The following is a 17,955-nucleotide window of genomic DNA, read 5'->3' as shown; positions in this document are numbered from 1 at the left end:
GTGAAGGGGATGGAGAACAAGGAGCAGCTGAGGGAGCTGAGTCTGGAGAAAAGGAGGCTCGGGGAGGACCTTCTGGCTCTGCGCAACTCCTGAGAGGAGGGGACAGCCAGGTGGTGATTGGATTCCTCTCAGTTAACAGATTAACAGGTTAACAGATTAACAGATAAAAGGGAACGGCCTCAAGTTGCGCCTGTGGAGGTGAATAGGCTGAGTTGGAAAGGACTCACCAGGATCACCCAGTCCAGCTCCTGACCTGGCACATGACACCCCAACAATCCCATCACATGCCTGAGCGTTGTCCAAATATTTCTTGAACTCAGACAAGCTTGGTGCTGTCGCCACTTTCCTGGGGAGCCTGTTCCAGTGCTCAACCACCCTGTGGGAAAAAAAGACCTGTTCCTGATATCCAGCCTAAACCTCTCTCGACTTAGCTCAGGGAGCCAGATTATGCTGAGCCACTGCTCTAGGGCTTTTGATTAATGCCTATGAACACTATCATTATTGATTGTTTATCAGAGGCTGAGACCTTAAGAGGTTTCTGTCCCCAAGGGTCGGTGTGTTCTCATTCCCGTGAGGAGCTGAAAGGTGCGGACGTGGGAAGTCTGGCCTGCCTTGTGCAGAGACGAGCACAAAGCGGGGCTGCGATCCGCGGCTCCGGAGCTCTGCTCCCGCGGGGCGGGCAGGCCGGGACCCGGCGGGGCGGCCTCCGGGTGCTGCGGCAGCGGCCACCGGGGGCGCTGTGGGTGAGGCTGGGCCGGCCCCGCTCCCGCCCCCGCTGGGCTGGCACCGGCACGCGCGGCTCCGCCTGAGGGCCCGCGGGGCGCGGGGAGAGAGCGGGAGCGACCCCGGGAGCGACCCCGCAGCGCCGGGAAGGGGAGCAGCGCTCGGCGTGGAGTTTCACCGCCGGGAGTCTGCCGGAGCTGCTTTGGAGGCTGCAGCTTCTGTGCTCTAGGTCAGGCTGGGAGAGCTGGGGGTGTTCCGTCTGCAGAAGAGAAGGCTGCGGGGAGACCTCAGAGCCCCTTGCAGGGCTCCAAAAGAGCTGGGGAGGGACTTTGGACAAGGGCCTGGAGTGGCAGGACGAGGGGGGATGGCTTCAAAGTGCCACAGGGCAGGTTTTGATGGGATATTGGGAAGGAATTGTTCCCTGTGAGGGTGGGCAGGCCCTGGCACAGGGTGCCCAGAGCAGCTGTGGCTGCCCCTGGATCCCTGGCAGTGTCCAAGGCCAGGTTGGACAGGGCTTGGGGCAACCTGGGATAGCACAAGGTGCCCCTGCCCACAGCAGGAGGTTGGAAGATGATCTAAGGTAATCTTGTAGGTCTCTTCCAGCCCAAACCACTCTGTGATTCAAGGAGCAAGGAAGGCCCTTTTCCCAGTGAAGTGTTGTGTCTCCTCTTGGCTCCCAGCTTGCAGTTGCCAGTTCTTCTGGAAGCAGGCCCGGCCACTCAGCTGCCATTAGTCACTAGATCTCGATAGGAGGAGTGTGACATGTTCACAGAGAGGAAGGCTGTAAACAGATCTTCAAGGCCAAGGTAAAAAAAAAGCAAAGGATTGAGGAAAAGCCAAAGGAATTTGTTGTGTTAGTCAGTTTTCTGGCTGTTGAAATGCCCCAGGTCATTTTCATAGTTTCTGGTTTTGGTTTGTTTTAGTAAAAAATGAATGTGTTATCTCCAGCATATGCTCTCCAGTGCATGTCCATGTGTTCCCATCTCTTTGTTGTATATCAGGTTATATTAACTGAAGGCAGAATCATAACACAGCAGTAAAACATTTAAAGGCATAGTTATCCAGATTCAGGCATTTCTCACTCTGCTCTTTACTTTTTTGGTAACTGTAAGCAAGGCAACACCATCCAGCTTGTCCACTTTTCCTCTCTGAGGAAAAGATTATCCTTTTTCTTTTTTTCTCATTTTGAAAATAGCCTTAGATGAAAATGGTTATGTGTGTGGTATGTAGGGTTCATTGTTTTACCTTTCTCTTCTGCTGTGTTTCCCCTACTATTTTTCATTCATTATTTTGTCCCAGTTCTCCATTCAGTAGGTTTGAAGGAATTCTAATTGTTGAGATTATGGTTCTTTGAAGGCTCACTTAGCCCACCTTTTGGATGAAGGAAAGAAGAAGACAAAGTCCTCTAAGAAGAGTAAAAAGCTCCCTTTAAATAGGCATTCAGAAATGTTTGCTGATGCCATGCCATTTCTGATGAGTAATCAGCAGAAATGTGTTGGAACAACACCCATCAGTGACTTCACAAAAAAGCCACAGTCAGACAGGTAGGGAACAGAAGCATAAAACCCCAATTGTATGTTCTTAACTAAAGGAATGAAATGGACAGATTTTCACCGGGAATTATATACTGGTGTATTCTTGCTCATAGCACTAAGGACTTGTAACAGATTGTCTCCTCACCACATGTAAATTTAGTGTAATGAACTGCTTGCTGCCTGTTGAAGTGCAGGCTACCAGACTAATATTTGCAATGGCAGACATATTGTATGGTTTTCCTTTTAAAAAGAAATTGTCTTTGCTCTTAGCAATCTAGATATACACCCAGTCTGACAAATATTTTTTAGGCTGTATTTCCAAGTAAATGGCTTACATGATGATGCAGTAATATAATGTAATGAACAAGAATGGAGTTAATGCATCCATCCTTTTTTACCCTGATCCAGCTGCTGAATAGCAATACAGGGATTCTCACTGACCCCAAGGACAAGCACAGTGCCCAAGCTGTTGGGAAAAGCACTGGGCAGATAAAGGCTATTTCCACATTTCTTGCCAGTGTCTCCTTAAGAGTTCCTAGGTTTTTTACCTTTTAGAGCTATTCTGTAAGTCTCTGTAGTTTACATGTTCTAAATCTAGCATATATTGCTGTAATGCCATCCTAATAGATTTAGAATTGGGATCTACCCAGACTTCAGTTCATCTCAGAAGAGGCAACTTTGATTCTTTGAATTATATTCTTTAAAGTTAGAATGATACTTATGTTCACTTTAATGTTAAATTTTGCCAATTAAAGTGTATTATACTATTATGTTAGTCCTTCTTCTGGTGCATTTTTAATACAAATTGAAGCTTTATTCTCTTTCTGTTTCAGACAATCTACAACTTTTCCAGAGGCATGGGGAAACGTAGGTGCAAGTTCAGCTGAGGAAGTCAGAGGCCTGCCCGATGTAGTTGGTAAAACTGGTTTCCCTTAATGTCATCTATTTTAATTTACAGTCACAGGAAATGTGGTACATGTAACAGGTTTAGCTATTACCTTGTGAGAGATTTCAAACCAGAGTTACAATTTAATAGAAAGATTACAGCAAATGCAATGATACAGCAAAACTGGTTTAAAACCACAAAGTCAGAGTACCACCTGGCACCCTGTTGGTCAGGGTTGCAGTGGTTGCAGTCCTGTCAGAATGGGTTATTGTAAATGCAGGCGAACCCAATGGGAAGAAATTATGATGTCTGACTCAATTCAGAAGGCTGAATGATTTCTTTATTATAACTGTGCTAAAATACATTAATATACTATATAAAGGAAGATACTAAAACCACATATTACTTTCTCTAACTCTATATCTCTAACACAACTCGTCACCCTCTCTGGAGAGTCCAGCCCCAGGTGGGTTGGATTGGCCATCAGGCTCAAACCATCCTCACCAGAATCCAATCAAGCAATCACCCTAGGTAAACAATTCTCCGAACACATTCCACATGAGAAAAACAAGGAGCAGAAATAGAAATTATTTTCTCTTTAATTTCTCTCTGTGCACCTCTATGAAAAATCCTGAGAGAGGGAGAAATGTGCTGCCACAACGGGTGGCCCTGTGGAAGTTCAGATCCTCCTCTGGATATCCAGTGGTGGTGGTGTCCCAAGTGCCCAGACTGCCTGAATTATATACAGTGGAGTTCATGTGGTACATCCCTCAGTGCAGGGAGCTTCATAATGGAATGGAATGATGTAATCCCATGAATGCTAGAATATTTTTGGAGTACATGATAGTCGTTTCAGCTTCCCATTCTGCTACTGCATAATCAGTTCATTATGGCCCATTAGCACAGATGACCCTCGCTGGATAGATGGTGCAGCTGCTTCCCCAGCTGAATCATTTTAAGGATAAAGAAATACCATCTCACCTTGCAGGGCTTGCCTCTCTCATTTTAACACTTTTATCCTGGTGGTCAGGTGTGCTGAAAACCACCCATCATTAGCAGGTCATCATAAAATGAGGTAGAGGGGAGTAGAGTACACAGTTTGGTTACACCCACGTGTGTACTCTTTCTCCTGCAAGGTAACAAAAATCAAGCTTGGGAAATGGCCTGACACATTTTTGATGCTATGTAGGTAATTTTGAAGATGACGAGGCTTCTAATAGAAAAAAAAAAAAGACAGTTGTGAAATTGTTGGTCAATCACATGTTATGTTTAGATGATAAATTCCAGTTCTGATGTAATCAGATCTCATTCCAGAAATGTTGCAAATTTTTTATATCGTACCTGAGCTTAATTGATAGTTCTATGCTGTTATCCTTCTGAAAATCAGAAGTTTAAAATATGCCCTAGTATTTTTAACCTGCATTTGCTAAGATTGCACTTCCCTTGGAAAGATGTTGCACACTGTGAAAGCTGCACAAACTACAGTGGTCATAGTGTCGATTTTGGCATTTACTGTTCATGCATCCCATGTTCTGCAGCAACAGTTCCAGGCTATAGAATCCTCATTTCTTCCTTGGCAGTTCCTGAGGAAACAGGCAGCAGTACATGGAAGAACCTGGCAGAACGGCGGCAAAAGCATCACGATAGAGCAGTGATGGGAATGCAGCGGGAGCTGGGCTGCATTGGCAGGGTAAGGCAGGAGATTTTTATCCAGTCTGGAGCTCTTCTAAGGTCAGGGCCCAAGATTCAAATGATCACACTGACCTACTGTTACAGGAGATGGCAGCCTCTGTTTTGAATCTTCAAGAATTCCTTCAGCTTCAAGTGATGAAATCAGATGAAAAGAGTAAACTTCTGTTTGAAAAGGTTGCGTCTGACATGGCTTTGGAAGCCTTCTCATTTGAAGTACGGCAACTCAGCATTGGCTCAACTGCAGTTACTTGTATCTGCTCTGCGTAGCGTCTTCTTATGGCTTGCTGGAGTCCAAAATTATTGGGTTTTTACTTTTTAAATTTTCTTTTATGTGTTTTTACTTTTCTGTGAAATTGAAAGTAGATTTTTATTGCAGGGTTTGGAAGAACTCTGGAATATGATACACGAGGAGTCCTCAAACAGAAGGAAGTGTATCAGGGCAATGGATGCATCCCTAAAGGAGACTGAAAGGAGTCGAGCCATGAAAGTGAGCTGCAGTCTTAATAACTGTTACTTAAGCATAAGATTGGTATTTGCTGATACAATGCTGGGTGCAGAGCAAAGAGTAGCTTGTTTCCAAAGGAGTCAGACGTCTGCCTGTAGTTCTGTTGTGTGGTGATTGCTTTCTTTTCCCCAATAAACTATTCATTTGATACCCACACAATCAGGAGAAGCCACTTTTTTCCTAGTTTGAAGGTGTTTCTTTCACAATTACTTATGCTAAAGGTGCAAGGAATATACAAGCTGCTTTTATTTCCCTGGAGGGTTGTGTAGGTCAAACTTTGATTTGGTCTGTTATTTTTGGGGGGGACATAACCATTCTGCAGTTGAGAAGGAGCTTAGACATGACCTAGCTTTATTTTAGTTTGGGTTGGCTGGATGTCGCTAGCAAACATGTTGCAGTTTTGTAGTCTTCAGCCTAACCTGTAAAAGTCATTGGACATCATAGGAAATGTTTGGATTAAAAAAATAGACTGTGGAAGAGCTTGCTGCACTGTCCTTGTAGGCAAAGAAGAGCTGTTTGTTCTACCAGTGCCAGTTGCTTCTCTTTTTGTAATTCAGGTACGATGAATAGGTCCAAGAGTACCACCAGTAACCTTTCTGTTGGATTAGTTACGATAAATGTCAGAGATGAACACATTTGCTTTAATTTTGTGTTCACTCAAAACAGGCACTGGTGGATTCCCTTCAGATATTTGAAAGGAATTTGTTTGATTTTTAAGTTCATATTATGGCCAGTCTGCAAAGCACTCAATTATCACAGGTATTAAAGAGCAATCAGCTGAGTAGTAGCAAAGTAGAATGTTTTAGTTACTGTTTTTATGAATTACTGAAAAAGTTAGTCTTTAAAGTAACTAAGATTAATATTTTAAAATTTACTTCTCAATCTGTGTGTCATCCAATTAATTTTAATTCACTTTAATAGTTTTAATGAATGAATAATTAATGAATCGAAAGGAATTAATTTTAATGGAAAAAATTATCTTGTTCATGTAGTTTTAAAATTTGGGATACTGATATTTGAGTTAACGTTTTGTTGTTTCTTTTCTTTATTCTTTCATTGCACAGATAACAGAGGTACTGACCAAGTATACAGTGAAACTGGAGGAAATTTCCTTCTTCTTGGCAGCTGATGTTCACAAGCTCATAAACAATAAGGCAATGGTAAATGTTTTACCTGGAACAGGATAGCAGTCTGAATATTCCTAGAATGTCTTTTTTCCTAGCTGAAATTAATTTTTTCTGCCTATCAATCACTGAAATATAGAGAGATTTCTACTTTGCAGGGTATTTTTAATATTTTGTATTCTTTTTTCACCTCATTTTCTGTAGAAGATATATTTTTTTGTTCGTTTTTGCATGTTGTATGCTGCTTCTACTCCTAGTTTTTTTTTTTTTTTTTTTTTTTAATATGCAGAATATAAACAGAGCATTGCTGGGTAATGAGAGGGCAAGTGCCAAGCTGCTCTTTAATCTAACGAAATCGGAGCTTGAGAAAGAAAAACTGCATCAACTGAAGTGGCAAGAGAGAGTCAAGGACTGGAAGCTCATCCAAAAGAACTGTGTTATTCAGAGCTTCAGGTCAGAAGTTTTGCAATCTTATTTTGGACAATGAATAACACAAAGTGACTAGTGTTCACTTGTGGTTTCTATAAAACCACAAGTTAAAAAAAGTTATTTCTTCTTTATACATATCATGTATGATATCATGTTTGATATCATGTTTCCATTATACATATCTGTTTTTCCATCCTGCAGAGTATTTATGGCAAGTGAAGAAGTACAGAATCCCCCAGCTGAGGAAATGGAAAATATGATTAAGGAGCAAATTGTACTTGTGAACAGAGACTGAGGGTTTTGCAGCATATTGGGTATGGCAGAAGAGGATATAGTATAAAGGAAAACAGTTCTTGCTGGAGTTAATGTGAGGAGCTTGGCTACAAAATGCACTTTGCTTTCTGTCAGTGTGTGATTGTTAAATTCAGCAGTAAGACAGGGTCAAACCCTATTTTTCTACAGCTCTTTTTAATGGAAAAGCATTCTTGATTTTCACTGCACCAGCTACACTAAAGAAGTGGTGATTGTGGGCTAAAAATGCAGGAATGCAAAAGTAAATATTACTGACATTTGAAACTGGTAGAACTGGGCAGACAAAGATGGGTGGAGAACTAGAAGTTGGTGGTTTTTTCTCCAAGGGGTTTAATTTGTGTAATAAATTCAGAGAGGAATATGGATAGAAATCTGACACTGCTGTGTTTGAATATCCATCCTGAACACAAAAAGCATTTTTGGGTGCAATGCATTACTGTATTTACAGGGAGTTTTTTTACAGTGGATGTTGGGAGCAAGGTAGATAACAGTTCCTTGTTGGGTAGTAAACAGTTGGCCTTGAACAACAACAGTCTCTTTGGTTGATTTTCATTGCAAGATGGCTGTAAATAAAATAAAGCACAGTAGCATGGATGCTCTGATTCATAATTTTGTATTTTTTAATAGTTTTATATACACGTGACTGGTTTGTATTTTAGAATACCTGACTCTTGTTTACTACTTTGATAGTGCCTTGCTGCCTCCAACACATACAAAATCTGACTTAAATGAATGGTACAGAACTCTGGAGAATTTAAACACAAGTATAGGTAAGTTGGGAAATCATACAAACAGTCTGGAATTCAAGCAATACTTTCTTTTTTCCTGGGCAATGATGAGGCATACAGTTGCTTTGAAAGTGCATGTTTGCTCTATTCTTTGTTCCATCCCGCCTTCTCAGTTGCTTTGAGCTGGCAGTAAGACCCAAAGAAGCTGCCTGTGACATCACTTTCCTTTGGCTGGTACAAACACTTGTACATGGTCACATCTAGCAGGAACTGGCTTGGTTAGAATTAATCTGGGGAAATAAAAGTTTAATTTTGACATGGAGCAGTTTTCAATCATACAAAAATATACTCCTTTTTAACTCTTGGAGAAGAAGAGGGGAAGAAATACTGGAGGTACTTCCTTTGTCTATGTCCTGTAGGGTGCCTTCCCTCTGTGTGCCTGCCTTCTCTTGCTCCAGAGCACGTCTTGTTGTGATGTTTGTAGCCCGTATGGTAGCAAAGAAGCTGGTAGCAATTGTAAATAACTTGCTACTTCTAAGCATGATTATAAAGGGCTGTGTATTAAAGCATCTTATTTGATTGGTTGTTAGTGTCACACAGATGTGTGACACTGCTGGGATCTGTTCCCTCTGCTGAGATTCAGCACATGGCCTCTTGTCATGTTTCCTTTTCACACTGCACTGTGAAATACAGAATGTTGACTGTGGTCTGTTCCATACCATTCAGACACCCATAGTGCAGAGTTTGTGGAGAAATTGTGTGTCCAGTATGAGCTGGTGCAGGGCAAATGTCAGGAAAAAGTGCAGACCTGCAAGGTGAGTGTCCCAGTTTTGGGTGTGGTAGCCGTGGTACAGTGTGCCATTACAGTAAAATGTGTTTGAGGATCCACCAAACACTGAGATAACAAGTGAAATTAGTTTTTAACCTCTGTCTTACTCCAAAAAGTAACCATCCATTTAGTTTCACAGTAGTGTTTGGCATTTGTACTTGAAATGTGTAAAAGCTGTAACAAATGCCAGTAATGAAGGGGGTTCTGTCCTGTGTTTATGTGGAGAATGTAAGGACCTTCAGCCTTTGTGCTAAATCTATCTTGGCAAATCTGTCTTGCTCTCTGTCTCAGTTTCTCCTTCTGTATCCAGTTGAATTGTAGTGTTTAGTAAACAAATGTGGGATATAGGAGGCTGAGTCTTTCTCTGTCCATCACAAGAGAAGAAACACTAAGTTTAGTCATGCTTTCTGAAAGTCATGCATGTCAATAATTTGCTATTCTTTTCATTTAGATGACCCTGTTGGATAAGAACATTTGCACAGTAGAAGATGTTGAAATTGTACATTCCAACATGCTTCAGATGACTGAGAAACTAAAACACAGGTTTGAAGAAGAACTGGAGCACATGGATGTATGTGAATTACATTTGCTTTTATCTTCTTGGCATTAGTCTGTTATTTCTGTGCTCCTATCTGCAATGCCTTCTACATTGTAGGCTATTGATGTCACATTAGAAAGAGCTCCATAGTGTGACTAAACACTACAAAGAAACAAGGTTTGGTGTGGAAGAGTTTCACATGAAAGAGTTCATAATTACTATGTTTATTGTTTGTAATATATTGCATTTTTATTATCATTTATATCTGAAATACATATGCTAGGTATGAATGACGTATGGCCCAGTCTGTCTGAAGGCAGAGGAATAGATTTAAATGATCTCCCAAATGTTGTGATTCTATACATAAAAATGACCATGCAGTTGTTCCTAAAGAGATAAATTGTAGAATATGATTCAGTGCTTTGCCATGTCAGAATAAACAGAAGTTTTGATACTCTCAGCTTGTAGAATAAAAATCCACATTCTTACCCAGTTTACTTGGATTTTTTTTTAGTCACCATATAGAAGACACAATATTGAACACCATTTGTATAGTTCCATGCAGCCTTTTCCCATGTTACATATCCTCTTATTCATTCCTTTCACCTTCCAGCAGTTTAAAAATGAGTTGTTCACTGGAATGTTTTTCTTTAGAGCGATTTTAAGGAGATGGCTAAATGGCATGAGCAGCATTGTCGAGGCTTGTACAGCTGTGTTCAGGAGGCCATGGGTCTGTGGGATGTCCATCTACTCAAACTGTCACAGCAGGAAGATGTACTTGAGGAAAAAGTAGATAGATACAGATTGGAACAGGATGACATAATACAGGTATAAACATAAAAACAATGATGTGGCATAATGTAAAAAAAAGTCTTCTTAATACAAAGAACCCTCTGGAATTCAAAACAACTGCTAGAAATGTCTGACTTTTATATTGGAATTTCTACTTTTAAGTTTCATTCCATCAAGTGCATTTTTGCTAAATGCTTGATTCACACTGAATGGACAGTCCTGTCTTATTCTTGATATGGCAAAAGTGATAAAGATCACTGCTGCTTTCTGTACAAAGTGGCTGTAAGTTGCTATTATGAGATCTTGTGCAGGTATGGAGTCCGGTTGGATGCCAAATTCTCATAGCTACAACAGCCAGCTTGGGGTGGCTGTGTCAGAGCTGTTCATTATCAAGGGAGATCTTCACAGGTGATAAGTTTTGCTAAGGTCTTGGTGTGGAATATACTTTCATAATCAAATTACTTGAATCCTAAATAGTTATGGAGATTTTAGTATATACTAAACTGTTTTTATTAGCTTTTTAATGTGGCCTTAGGTGATGAAAGATGATCTGGATACAATTTTGGAAAAAATGAAAATGGCAAGCTGTGAAGAAGAGCTGAAGGAATATTTGGAGAATGCCCTTTCTTCTCTAGATCAAATTAGAGCTAGGTATGAATTTTGTATAAAAGTAAAGCATATTTTAACATTGGTTGTACTACTTAGGCCTTGTTTATGCTGTTGTGTGAAGGTATGGAAAAAAGAGTGTTTCACTTGATGTAAGAATATAAAATAATGCACATATTGAACAAGGTTAAGGCAAATAATACCCACAGTTTAGGAATGGGATGAAGAAAGACTGCTATAATTCAAAAACCATACCACATCCTGTGCATACCATCACATCCATGCCTTATTCAGAAGGTAAAAGTAGTTCAGATTCTTGAATCACAGGAATCAAAAGTTGGTCTGCACCATCACGTCTGCACTCACAGACTTGATCTCATTCAAAGTTGCAGGGATTAAGATCTTTAAGTAGACAAAGTATTTAATTTTGGTAAGCTCTCTGTTATCCTTCTCGCGATTAGGCATTTGCAACCTTAAAAACCATATAAAAATTGGTACAATACTGCTCTTTTTGCTAAACATTTTAGCAGCAGGTGTGAAACCCGAGAGGAAGCAGCTCTGTTCTCACACCCAGGGGTCTTTTCTGCCTGTTAGATCAGAGGCACATTAGAAGAGCAATATGGACATGAGGGGCAGTCTTACACACCTTATAGTGGGATTGTGGTGGTTTGATACTCTTAAGAATCATTCATACAATTTTTAAAAAGCCGGAGGCAAAGACCAAGTGAAAATACAATGTAGCCTATCTGAATACATACCTAAATTCCCCATAGTTATCTTTGTTTAGAAGACAAAGCAAATGTAAATGAAAACAAGTGTAAACACTGATTTTTCTTGAATCTAGACTCAGCTTGAACCATTAGTTTTTATTTTCAAGTAAAATGAAAATAAACCAGAAAGGCTCAGTCACAGCTGAGCACAGTGTAGAACTACCAAGAAAGACAGTAATTTGACCTCTCTTACGTAAGCAGAGTTTGAACAGTTCCCCATCCAAAAGGAAGGATGTAAAAGGCTTTATTGGAAATATTTCTTAATTTTTGTGCATTTATTTATTTGTAATGAACTAATCTCTAACAAGCCAGGATGTAATTGTATTCAGTATAAACAGATCAATGACAATGTTTAGCCTAAAGGTTTTATGAGATTTATCAAAAAAATTATATTTAAGGGCACTGTAGTCACACTTAATTTTATTTCTAATATTTTAATCTCTTAAACAGTGATCTTCAATTTGACAGGAATGAGACATTCAAGCAGATTGTAATGAATGAAGTAATGGCTTATCCAAAAGCTATTTTGTGGGAGTTGATTTCTTATAGTATATCCATCAGCCAGCATTTTAATGTGAAGGAAATCTTCAAACAGGTAAAAAGAAAATTTCTTCTGGTTTAAAACCTTACTGGTGTATTACTTTTTCACTTTAGAGAAAATTTACCTTTGAAATTCAGATTACATAAAGTACCGTTTCAGCCATTGAATAAAGTGCTTTTGGTAGAGAGAGCAGAGGGAAACCAAAACATTTCTCAGTCCCGCACTTTTAACTCTGTCCTTGTTACAAACAGAATTTTAGCAAATTCACTTGGCTTTTGAACAGAAAACTACAAGGTAACAGATTTTCAGCAATTGATTTGAGTGTTACAGGTTCTTTAGATAGTGAGTGATCTTTTCAAGACTAGCCTATCTTACTGAAATAGATAAATTTGAGAAGGGATATGGATTTTTTAGAAGAAAGCAAATCTATATTTTAAAATGCTGTGGTGGGTGTTTTTTGTTGTTGTTTTGCTTTTAGAACTTGCAAGACACAATAGACTCCACAGTTCAAGATCAAAATAATACCTCAACAGTCCAAACAGGTATTTCTGCTTGGTTGTTTTTCAATCTGTATTTCTTTGGATTGTAACCAGAAGAACTCTGCTTTAACTGTAAATAAGTAGTCGAGGCTTCAGAAGGTGAACATATGGTGGAGCAGCAAGCTGAGAGCATCGTGCAAAGAGAGGAAAATCAGAGTATCCTGAGTTGGAAGGGACCAGTAGGGATTGTGAAAGTCCAACTCTTGGCCCTGCCCAGACACCCCAACAATCTCACCCTGTGTGTCCCTGAGAGCATTGTCCAAACTCTCCTGGAACTCTGGCAGCTTTGGGGCTGTGCCCATTCCCTGGGGAGCCTGGGCAGTACCTGGCCACCCTCTGAGGAAAGAACCTTTTCCTAATCTCCAGACTAATCCTCCCCTGGCACAGCTCCAGCCATTCCCCGAGTCCTGTCCCTGTCACAGAGATCAGAGCTGCCCCTTCACTGCCCCTGAGAGGAGCTGCAGCCGCCAGTGAGGTGTGACCTCAGTCTCCTACAGCAGAACCAAATGCCTTCAGCCACTTCTTGTATGGTTTCCCCTCCTGACCCTTCACTATCTCTGTGTCCCTCCTTTGGACATTTCTCTAATAGCTTTAGGTCTTTCTGACATTGTGGCAATCAAAATTACCCCCAGGGCTCGAGGCAAGGACGTCCCAGCCCAGAGCAGAGCAGGACGATCACCTCTGTCAGCTGGTGCCAGAAGATGGGGACAGTTGTCAAAAATCAGCTGGAGAAAAAAAGCTAACAGAGAAACAGGTGATCTTGGCACAGGAAATGGAAGAAACAGAGGAAGAAGAAGATGAGGAGAGTATGCCTCATAAAAGTGAAGAAAATGAGCATGCAGAACAGGGACTAAGCATTACACAGGTAAGTGAGCAAGAGAATAAATTTGAAGGTGAAGGCAGTCTTGTCCAAATTAAGGAGAAATAGGAAAAGTCTTTTTGCTGAGAATCAGTAGAAAGTAATTTTTTTCTTAGTTTGCTTACAAAGAACACAGATCCTTTTATGGGAAACTGGAGTGTATAAAACAGTTCACAACCATTCTTTTCAAGCTTTTACCCTTATAGAAACCCTTTGCATAATTTTTTTTTTCATCTGTCTTTCATCACAGTGTTCTCAGCCTGTGGTTTTAAGGTAAGTACTTGTACCTAAGTATTAATTTTTCAGTTTCCATTAATTTGTTGCCATAACAAAAACCTTTTAAAATGTTGTCAACTCTGCCTGTTTCTTGCTGGCATATAAATATATAAAAATATAAATGTATAAAACTATAAATATTGCCAGCACTGTGTAAATGTCCAAATTGAGAATGAAAACATTATTCTAAATGTCCAAACTGAGAATGAGAACATTATTCTAAATATCCTCAGGATTCCTACACTAGCTAGTGCACTGTTGATTCTATGCTGGTACCATCGCATCCCATCCCATCCCATCCCATCGCATCCCATCGCATCCCATCGCATCCCATCGCATCCCATCCCATCGCATCCCATCCCATCGCATCCCATCCCATCGCATCCCATCCCATCGCATCCCATCCCATCGCATCCCATCCCATCGCATCCCATCCCATCCCATCCCATCCCATCCCATCCCATCCCATCCCATCCCATCCCATCCCATCCCATCCCATCCCATCCCATCCCATCCCATCCCATCCCATCCCATCCCATCCCATCCCATCCCATCCCATCCCATCCCATCCCATCCCATCCCATCCCATCCCATCCCATCCCATCCCATCCCATCCCATCCCATCCCATCCCATCCCATCCCATCCCATCCCATCCCATCCCATCCCATCCCATCCCATCCCATCCCCTGGGGCCATGCCCATGGACAGGATGGAATAGGGGCCGGGCAGACACCCCACAGCCGTGCTCCATGCCCTGGGGTGGCGCGGGGCTGTCCCTGCCTGGGCAGCGCAGGGCTGGGCTGTGTTCTCCGGCCTCTCCCGCAGCCCCTCAGCTCGGGCTGCGCTCGCTCTTTGCCAGGTGCAGCCGTGCAGCGCACACGAGAGCAGGAACGCACCCGTGGCCGCTTCCGCAGAACAGCGCAGGTACCTGCAGCCATCCCCACCTGGGCTGGGCCTGCTGGCACTGCTCAGCCCAGCACTGTGCTCGGAGCACTCCATGCAACATCCCGGGCTTCTTGCCCTTCTGCTACAGATGGTTTGCAAATTCATGAAGAGGATTCGGGAGGAAGAGAGCAGCGTCATTGGCACTGTGGTCAGAGCGTACTCTCCCATCTTCAAAACCAAGACCAGTGCTGCCCTGCTGGATATGCTTGTGGAGGAGGGTCCTTCCAGCCCAAAGCAAGTAAGCAGCCTGTGGCCTGGCTTTTCTCCTCCAAGCAATTGCTTGGCCTCCCAAGCCACGCCTGCTGCTCCCTGGAAGCCTTTGAGGCCATGGCAGTGTGGTGGCAAGGGAAGCACTTCTCTGGGGCAGCTGGGCACATTCCTTCCTCTGGCAGCTTTCCAAGTCTCCCCTGCCTTCTCCAGCTGCCTGCCATGGTGAGGTACATCCTCGTGGCCAATGAGTTTCCTGAGTACAATCTGTACAGGCCCCTTCTGGATCTGTCAGAGGCACAGCCCTGTGACGTGGTGATGGCTCTCCTGCGTGTGGCCCCAGTGTGTGACAGGTACGGGGCCCACGTGTCCACAAGGCTCAGCAGCCCTTCACCCTGTACAGCCTGTCCCAGGTGTCTGACAAACAGAGAATTCCAGGGCCCTCTGGCTGCTCCCTTTGCCAGCCCTGGCCCCTGCCAGCCCCCCAGCGTGCTGCCATGCTTCCCCCCTGCCCCTCAGGGGCCAGTCCCCACAGGGCTGGGCTGCCTGCGTGCTGCCAGTGAGGGGCAGTGGGCAGAGGCAGGGCTGGCAGAGCAGCTCAGCTCCCCGCTGCCACCCAGGCCATGCTGCTTTGTCCCAGACCCCTCTGAGACAGAGCTCTGACCCCACAGAGCTGCTTTGGCCATGTGGAAGAGCATCATGTGCTCACCCAGGACTGCAGAGCCGGCCATGCTCGTACTCCTTGATGTGCTGGGGAGCTGGCCAGAGCACAGCACGTGCACCTCCGATGGGGACCACATGGCTGTCCTTGCCCTGGCTGTGAGTTTCTGCCTTTGCTGGCCCCAAGGCCACCCCTCCAGCAGCTCTCCATCCTCCCTCCCTCACGGCGTCTCCCTGCCTCAGGTGCTGGGCTGAAACCCTGCCTTGGGACAGCTTCAGGGCCACCAGGCCCGGTGCTCCCCCTGCGTCTCTCCGGCCTCTCCCTCCCGTACTGGGCCCTGCCACACGGACACCTCGGCACTAAGCGCTGTCTCGAGGGGCTTTGTCCTTTGCAGGCAACTGTGGTGATGTGGAAGATCCTCCAGCTGCCCTGTGTCCCACAGATGGTGACCGTGTATTTCCCCTGCCTGTTTGTCCATCTGCTCTTCCAAGTGCTCTTCAGCACTCTGGATATGCCAGAGGAGGTCGATACCTTCTGGGAGGGATGTCAGCAGCAACACGGCCTTGCCTCCAACCCGAGCAGGTGCTCCATGCCTGTCCTCCTGTCCTTGCCCAATCCCTGGGCAGGAGCCAGTGCTCCCAGCGTGACCTGGGCTTTGCTCTGTGCACAGCTTTGCAGAGCGGACACTGAAGGCCCTGCTCTGCCGACTGCACTATGAGGATGTGGTGGTGGCCATGGAAGACAAGCGTGGCTGGGACATGCTGCTCTGTGCTGACACCCACCACTGTGCTGTGGGTGTGCTGGCGAGGTGAGACCCCCTGCTCCCCAGCTGTCCCTGGCATGTGTGCCCTGTGCCCGAGGTGCCCCACACAGTCCCCGTGGCCGTGGGCCAGAAGGCCTTGTCACCGAGGGACGGCCAAGGAGGCTGCAAAAGGCTGGGAGAGGAGCGTGCCCAAGAGCAGCAACCTCCCAGAGGGCTCAGCTGCCCCTTGCAGGGTGGTGGAGAAAGGCCAGACCTCTGTGAGGCAGTCCTGGGAGAGGTTTGCCCCCGCTGGCTCAGTGGTTTGGCTTCTATTTCCTCCTGTCAGAGAAATGCGCCGCGCATCCGAAGCCGTGTGTTCCGCGATTGAATTCCAGCTGCTCAGGCTGCTCAGCAAAGACACGCCATGCCGGGATTTGGCCGCCCTGGCGTTCCTTGTGGAGGTGAGCCTGTTGGCCAGCGCTGCCTCGCTGAGCTGCCTCCCGGCTCTCTGCCCTCTCTTGGCCGCAGTGCCTGGGACGGAGCCCGCGCCCTGTGCTGCTGCCTGGGCCCGGCCCTGTGCGGTTCTGGGCTCCTGCTGGCCGGTCCCCTGTCACTGCCCTGTGCCTTTCAGGTCCTGGAGCGCCTGAACCTGAGTGAATGCCGTGACAGCGTCCTGGAGTTATTGTCAAAGAACCTGCAGAGCGAGTGTAGGGGGAGGCGTCGCTTGGCACTCAGAGGCCTCGTGGTGCTCGGCACCACCAGTGCCTCGGTGAGAAGAGCGCAGGGGCTGAAGCCGTGCTGCCAGCGTGGGGCTGGGGAAGGCGGTCCCTGGGGCTCGGCTGGCCTTGGGGCACTGAGGCAGCTGCTGCCAGCTCTCCTGCCTCCTGCTGCAGCTGCCCGAGTGCTTTGGCACAGGCCTTTGGCCCCTGGGCCCTGTGGCAGCAGGGTGGTGTTTCACACACTTGTGTTCCACAAGTAGATGGCCAGAAGGATGTGGAGCCTGCATGAAAGGCTCGTGGAGCTCCGGCAGGAAAATGACAGTGTCATGCTCAGGGTGACCACGGTTCTCCTCAGGGGTTTATTTCTCTGCAATGGTGCCCCAGTAACCAGCGCCCTCGCCCTGCAGCTGGCTGAGGCGCTCCTGCCACTCTTTGACAACGTAAGGCTCTGCGCCTCCAGCCACGGCCAACGGGTGCTACCCACACACTTTGTGCCCTGTGCACTTACAGGCTGTGCCCAGGTGGGCCTGAAGCAGCTGACGCTGAGGTCTTTCTTCCTTCCTTTCATGCAGGAGGATAGCCAGGTGCAGTTGTGCTCCATGTTTGTCTTCTGAGAGATGCTGGATTTTTTTCCAGAAGAGGATAAAAATGCCCTGAAGTCACACGTGCACCAGAGCCTGCTGTCACTCTCCTTCCACTGCCATGATGAGAACCAGCGAGTGGCAGAGGTGAGGACTCGGCAGCTGCTGCTGTTCCCCTGGCTGGGGCTGGGCTGCCTCCTGCCCTGGCACCTGGCAGGCTGCAGCCTCCTCCAGGCCCTGGCACAGGGACGGGTCCTGCACCCTGGGCTGTGGGGCCATCTCCGCGTCTCTGCTGCTCTCCAGGCTTCTCAGGAAACGCTGCGTTGTTCAGCCAGATTCCTGCACAGGAAGGCTCTCCAACAGATGCTGTAGGTGGATCAGACCTGGGGGTTCAGCGGGGACCTGGTAAGACCAG

General features: G+C 45.2%; 2 protein-coding genes across 9 annotated transcripts; both read left to right on the top strand.

Moving 5' to 3' along the window:
• The first annotated feature begins 649 nt into the window (after positions 1–649).
• On the top strand, positions 650–7,800 carry LOC140680609 (coiled-coil domain-containing protein 180-like). Of its 8 annotated transcripts, none has more exons than XM_072918586.1 (10): positions 655–952; positions 1,404–1,529; positions 2,160–2,267; positions 3,092–3,174; positions 4,683–4,834; positions 4,921–5,049; positions 5,213–5,323; positions 6,406–6,501; positions 6,755–6,918; positions 7,096–7,800. In XM_072918586.1, exons 2-10 carry the CDS (start codon positions 1,486–1,488, stop codon positions 7,187–7,189), a joined length of 981 nt encoding a protein of 326 aa, XP_072774687.1. In that variant the 5' UTR covers positions 655–952; positions 1,404–1,485; the 3' UTR covers positions 7,190–7,800. The 8 variants fall into 8 exon arrangements, with proteins under 8 accessions (XP_072774691.1, XP_072774692.1, XP_072774687.1 ...); XM_072918585.1 differs by having other exon boundaries at positions 1,327–1,529; XM_072918584.1 differs by having other exon boundaries at positions 656–952; positions 1,316–1,529.
• Positions 7,801–7,989: 189 nt separating this feature from the next.
• Positions 7,990–17,573, top strand: LOC140680544 (coiled-coil domain-containing protein 180-like). Its single transcript, XM_072918336.1, has 10 exons — positions 7,990–8,749; positions 9,215–9,334; positions 9,956–10,129; positions 10,629–10,744; positions 11,920–12,064; positions 12,489–12,552; positions 13,182–13,414; positions 14,545–14,609; positions 17,315–17,399; positions 17,532–17,573. Exons 2-10 carry the CDS (start codon positions 9,215–9,217, stop codon positions 17,571–17,573), a joined length of 1,044 nt encoding a protein of 347 aa, XP_072774437.1. The 5' UTR covers positions 7,990–8,749.
• The last annotated feature ends 382 nt before the right edge of the window (positions 17,574–17,955 follow it).

Source organism: Taeniopygia guttata, chromosome 25 (assembly GCF_048771995.1).
Source record: "Taeniopygia guttata chromosome 25, bTaeGut7.mat, whole genome shotgun sequence".
Classification (NCBI taxonomy): Eukaryota; Metazoa; Chordata; class Aves; order Passeriformes; family Estrildidae; genus Taeniopygia; species Taeniopygia guttata.
Note: the sequence above shows the minus strand (reverse complement) of the source record. Positions and strands in the feature narration are given on the sequence as shown.